General features: G+C 50.9%; 1 protein-coding gene across 1 annotated transcript; it reads left to right on the top strand.

Annotated features, from left to right (window-relative positions):
* The first annotated feature begins 2146 nt into the window (after positions 1–2146).
* On the top strand, positions 2147–5700 carry LOC144177794 (uncharacterized). The gene is made up of 2 exons (XM_077705363.1): positions 2147–3065; positions 5686–5700. Exons 1-2 carry the CDS (start codon positions 2214–2216, stop codon positions 5698–5700), a joined length of 867 nt encoding a protein of 288 aa, XP_077561489.1. The 5' UTR covers positions 2147–2213.
* Positions 5701–5938: the final 238 nt, after the last annotated feature.

The raw sequence follows: 5938 nt of genomic DNA, 5'->3' as shown, positions 1-5938 counted from the left end.
TCAAACACCTAGAGTCCACGCCGCTTCACAAGTACGCCAACGTCGTCATCGACTGGGACCGGTGTTAGGATCGGCCAACACAGGAATTCCTCGCAAGCCCTAGAGCAAAGTGTGCGTGGATGAATCACCCAGAGGCACGAGGAGGCAAGAAACCCTGGCGCCAGCGGCGGCGGTGGTTTCAAGTGGCGGCTTCTATATCCTCGGTTCACCGGACTCTGCGGGCCACTTCTTTTCTTCATACACGTATGAAAGAAGGGTCCACCGAAAGGAAGCTGCAGTTTCAAGTGCCCAAGCTATTCGGTTTCCAACCGTCGGCGAGAGCAGGAGGCCACTCGTCTTTACGTGCTGGGAGCCGAGTTGAAATTCCGTTCTCACGGGGCCTCCAAAATGAAGACTTGCGCAAAGTGGTGCAACTCCGGCACAGGACACGATCCATGACGTGGATATTCACCCTTTCAGTCGACCGAGTGGTCCGTGTGCATCAGCCACGCCTCATGTCGTGGGCGGTACATCAAGTGTCGTCCACTGCCCACCTGATTGGACAACCTGTGTGAAGTTAAATTCCCTAGCCAGAGATCTGGGGAATACGAACTCTATTTAAACGACTGTATTCGTGTTATTCTTGTTCTCCTGACTCGACTGTCATCATGTAGAATAAACCTCCTGTACAGTTTCCTCCTAAGCAGTCATCTCGAGTCTCTAGTCCGACACCATGGCGAGCCGGGACCTTCGGGCCTGAACGAGTCAGACAACCCAAGGGCCCCTCATCTCTAACACTGGTTGGCAGCAGCTGGGATGGACGGTGCCTCATCGTGCTGTCTCGGCGGGTGAGCGTTTGGCTTTTGCTATGGGATTCGCCAGGCTTCAGATTTTGAGAGAATAATCTTGCACTGGGAATCAAGCGCTTGTCAATTGAGAAGGGTTAATGTCACGACATTGCTTGGAAGCAGAGCCAAAGCAAAGCAGAGAAAGCGGGGTCATGGACCTAATGAAATTGCCAAAGTCGGACTTGCTCTTGTTATGCGAGGAACTGTCAGTAGAAGTGCCAAGCAAAATAACGAAAAAAGAGCTGTGCAAGATCATTCCTAAAAGCGTCGAGAATAACGACGAGCTTGTACATGCATGGAACTTGGTTCGAGAAGCTAAAGAGAAAGCGGAACAGGAACAGAAACGACTTCAGGAGGAATCTGAACGAGAGTGGGAGAAAGAGAAGGAACGGCAAAAGTGGGAAGCTGAAAAAGCGGAAAGAGAGCTAACGCGACTGGAGCTTGAAAAGGAAAGACGAAAAGATGGCGGTAGCGCGAGAGCCGAGACTCCTGAAAGAACATGCGAGGCAGTATCGTATCGGATGGATAAGTACATGCATCCATATGAAACTGGACGGGACATAGGATTGTACCTAGGAAATTTTGAGAGAACTTGTGAACGGGAGAACTTTGCTCGCGGTACTTGGCTTCTGACACTCTTGCTATGTGAAGTAGCTGAAGTGATAGCGAGACTTAGTACGGAGGATGCGGCGGATTACGAGAAAGTGAAAGCTAGCCTGCTGAAGAGATACAGGCTTTCAGCTGAAGCTTTCCGCCAACGTTTTAGAAGCTCGAGCAAAGGCGACAGCGAGGGCTATCCGGATTTCGCGTATGGCCTTAAGACTAACCTTTTGGAGTGGCTTAAGGGAGCAGGGGCCTATGAAAGCCGTGATGGAGTTGTCGAATGCATTTGCCTTGAGCAATTTTATCGAAGCATCCCCCAAGCGGTGAAGCTGTGGGTTCATTCAAGACAGGGAAAATGTCGGCACAGTTGAAAGAGCCGCAGAGCTAGCGGAAGAGTACGCTACTCGCAGAAGGTTGAGCACAGATGAGAGTGCATCACACGCTAGAAACGTTGCGCGGAGTCATGTTCCCAGCAAAAAGAACCTTTCTTCGAAAAGTTCCGTGCAGGCGGAGGCGCCAAAAAGAGTGCCGGAAAAGCGGGAAGATCAGTTCAAGAGAGAGGGTGCAGACAAAGCAGGAAAAAAAGAGTTTGAGGATAGTAGGCCACTTCGCTGCTACAACTGCAATGGTGTCGGGCACTTTGCAGCGAAATGCACCAAACCTAGGGTAGTGTTCAATTGCGTCGATGATAGCGACGAAAATCTAGAGCTCCTTAGGCCATACTTGCACAAACTGCAAGTCAATGGAAAACCTTGCAACGTGCTTCGGGATAGCGCCGCAACGATGGACGTTGTCCATCCGTCCTACGTTGCAGCAGACGATTTCACGGGGGAAGTCGCATGGATAAAACAGGCGGTGGAGGAACACAGTGTATGCCTGCCAATGGCTCGGGTGAGGATTTGCGGGCCGTTTGGGGAGCTGATCACTGAAGCCGCAGTCTCGAAGGCCCTGCCACTTCAATACCCTTACCTCTTCTCAAATCGATCGGATCGATTGCTTAACGAGGGAGGCCAGAAACTCGGAGAGGGAGTGGTGCAAGCTTTGACAAGGTCTAAGACTCGCCAGCTCGCCTCTCAGTTAAGTCAGATTCCCGAACCTAAGGTAGCCAGAGAGGCACACGCCAACCTACCATTGGAAACACTTGAGGAGGAAGAAGTGACGGGTTGTCAAAGGCAGACAGATGCACAAGGCTGTGACCGAACAGGGACTTCGATTACTGAGCCAGCAAATGAAGCAGAGAGCTCTGAAGGGGCAGTGTTATCTCCAGCTTCACGCAACTTTGATCGCCTTCTTAAGGTTAACCGGGAGTCACTAATAAAAGAACAGAGAGAGGACCCCACTTTGGAGAGATTGCACGTTACGGCCAAAGAAGGCATTGCTCGACGCAATATAACTGTGCATGAGAAAGGAGGCTTACTGTATCGCCACTACCAGGACAAAACAGGCAAAACACTCGATCAGTTAGTCGTGCCTGAAAGGTACCGAGCGGATATTTTGAGTCTGTGCCACGGGAATGGCTGGTCAGGACATCTTGGGATAACTAAAACAAAAGAGCGGCTGCTAATGGAATATTATTGGCCAGAATGTTTCAAAGACGCGGAGCGCTATGTGAAATCATGCGATGCGTGCCAGCGTGTGGGCAAATCGGGAGAGACATGGAAGGCTCCACTGAAAATTGTGCCACTAATCTCGGAACCTTTCCGTCGGCTTGTAATAGACACAGTAGGCCCTTTGCCCAGGACTAAGTCAGGCTACAAGTACCTGCTTACCATGCTGTGTCCAGCCACAAAATTTCCCGAAGCCATTCCGTTGAAAGAACTGAGCTCCTCAGAGATAGTTGACGCTCTTCTATCGGTGTTCGCGCGTATAGGATTTCCGGCCGAAATCCAGACGGACCAGGCAACAGTTTTTACGAGCGCTTTGACTACCACGTTCCTAGAGAGGTGCGGAGTAAAGCTGCTACACAGCTCAGTGTATCATCCGCAGTCTAACAGTGTGGAGAAATGGCATTCGGTTCTAAAGCGGGTGCTACGTGCTCTGTGCTATGAGCACAAAGAGGACTGAGAGAACTGTCTGCCAGCCACATTGCTCGCTTTGCGTACGGTTCCCCACGAAGCTACGGGTTTCACCCCAGCGGAACTTGTGTACGGAAGAGCCCTGCGCTCCCCCCTCCGAATGCTGAGAGAAATGTGGGAGGGCACAGGAGAGAACCAGACAGTGGTAGAGTACGTGCTTCAACTACTGGACCGCCTTAACAGTACGAGGGAGATAGTAAACCGCAATATGAAAGCTTCCCAGGAGGCTTCCAAAGTCTACTATGACAAAAACGCCCGCCTTCGAACTTTCCGCGTGGGCGATCGCGTCATGATTCTTCGGCCATCGAGGAAAAATAAGCTGGAAGTTCACTGGGACGGTCCTGTAGAAGTTATGCAGAAACTTTCTGAGACGAATTACGCGCTAAAGATTCCAGGAAGAGGGAAGCAGGTGAGAATTTATCACTGCAATCTCATGAAGCCGTACATGGAACACAGCGGGATCGTAAATCTAATGCTAAACGAACCCGAGGAGCTCGATAGCGCGATTTTGTATTGGAAGGAGAACGCAGGAGATAGCGTCAGCGTGGAGAAAATCTTGGCTCTTTCTGTAAATACAGAATCTCTGAGTTCGGGCCAGATTATCGCTCTAAAGCGGCTGTTAAGCGAATTCGCTGACCGATTCAGCAGCCGTCCAGGAAAGACACACCTCCTGACGCACGAAATAGAGCTCACGTCTGACGAGCCGATACGGTCGAAACCATACAGGGTATCTCCTCGGCAGAAGGAGATAATGGAAGCTGAAATACAACGCATGCTCAACTTGGGGGTAATAGAGCCAGCTGAGAGTGACTACACATCACCGCTGATTTTAGTTGAGGCACCAGGCAAAGAGCCTCGTCCCTGTGTAGACTACCGAAAGCTGAATGCTATTACCAGGGACCAACTATACCCGATTCCCAACATAGACGAAAGACTAGAAAGGGTGAGCGGCGCAAAATTCATTTCCACCCACGATCTCGTGCGCGGATATTGGCAAGTACCGCTCTCAGAAAGTGCGAGCAGGTATGCCGCTTTTATCTCGCCGGTTGGCACCTTTCGACCCTTAATGCTTAGTTTTGGGCTGAAGAATGCCCCCTTCAGTTTCTCGAAACTCATGGACATCGTACTCGGGGATATGCAGGGCTTTGCTCTCCCTTCTTTGGACGACGTCGCTATATTTTCAGAAACGTGGGAAGAGCATCTAGAACACCTTAAGAGCGTGTTTTCTAGGTTGCGAGAGGCCGGACTAACTATGAAGGCGGAAAAGTGTAGGTTTGGTTGCGCTCACGTGGCTTACTTGGGCCATGTTGTCGGCCAGGGAACTAGGAGTCCATCAGAGCTAAAAATTGCTCCGAATCGTGGCCTTTCCCCAGCCTCGAACTAAGACGGACATTCGATCCTTTTTGGGACTGGTCGGATATTACCAGCGGTATATCCCGAACTATTCACAGCTGGCAAGCCCCTTAACGGACGCGTTACGGAAGGGAGCACCCACTGAAGTACCCTGGGATGCCAAAAAAGAAAACGCATTCAAGAGTCTCAAGGCAGTGCTTATGTGCCGACCTCTGCTCCTAACCCCTGACTATTCTAAAGAGTTTATAGTCCACTGTGACGCCAGTGATAGAGGAATGGGTGTTGTCTTAAGCCAAGTGGGCGACGACCGCGAAGAACACCCGATTCTGTACGTCAGCCGTAAGCTGACCTGTAGAGAGGAAACGTACAGCGCTTCGGAAAAAGAGTGCGCCTGTTTAGTATGAGCGGCGCAGAAGTTGTCGTGTTACTTGTATGGAGCAAAGTTCATCTTTGAGACCGACCATTGCCCTCTCACGTGGTTGAGGCAAATGTCCCCCAAAAATGGTCGCCTGCTCAGATGGAGTCTAGCTCTCCAGGAGTATAATTTCTCTGTACGCTACAAGAAGGGAAAACTGCATGCGAATGCGGATGGCTTGAGCCGACTGTTATGAGGAAACTCAGTTGGATCGCCTCCGGGGTTTCTTTTTATTTTAACCTTGTTTCGGGCAGTCGGCCAATGGCGTTTTCTACAGGACCTATACCCTTGCTTTGGCGGCACCAAAATTCAGCCAAAATCAAATAGCTTCTGTAGTAAAGTGTTTCGTTTTCGGTGCAGGAAGCCTGGGGTCTTTGGCGAATTCTGAACGCTTGCGTGTGGGGCGGTGCAGTGTTGCATGGGATAGCCCACTGGTGCTTTCCTTTGTTAATTGTTCAAGATCGTATGTTCCTTGGTGGAAGACGGCCCCTACACCCAGTTCCAGGCTCAGAGGCACGAGGAGGCAAGAAACCCTGGCGCCAGCGGCGGCGGCGGTTTCAAGTGGCGGCTTCTATATCCTCGGTTCACCGGACTCTGCGGGCCACTTCTTTTCTTCATACACGTATGAAAGAAGGGTCCACCGAAAGGAAGCTGCAGTTTCAAGT

This window comes from Haemaphysalis longicornis, unplaced genomic scaffold (assembly GCF_048455015.1).
Source record: "Haemaphysalis longicornis isolate Haplotype H1 unplaced genomic scaffold, Haemaphysalis longicornis Haplotype H1 scaffold_31, whole genome shotgun sequence".
Taxonomy (NCBI): Eukaryota; Metazoa; Arthropoda; class Arachnida; order Ixodida; family Ixodidae; genus Haemaphysalis; species Haemaphysalis longicornis.
The sequence above is the reverse complement of the archived record's forward strand: the minus strand, read 5'-3'. Positions and strand labels throughout refer to the sequence as shown.

Bases quoted from the DNA above. Each gene is read 5' to 3' on its own strand.
- LOC144177794 (XM_077705363.1), top strand. From the start codon at position 2,214: ATGGACGTTGTCCATCCGTCCTACGTTGCAGCAGACGATTTCACGGGG.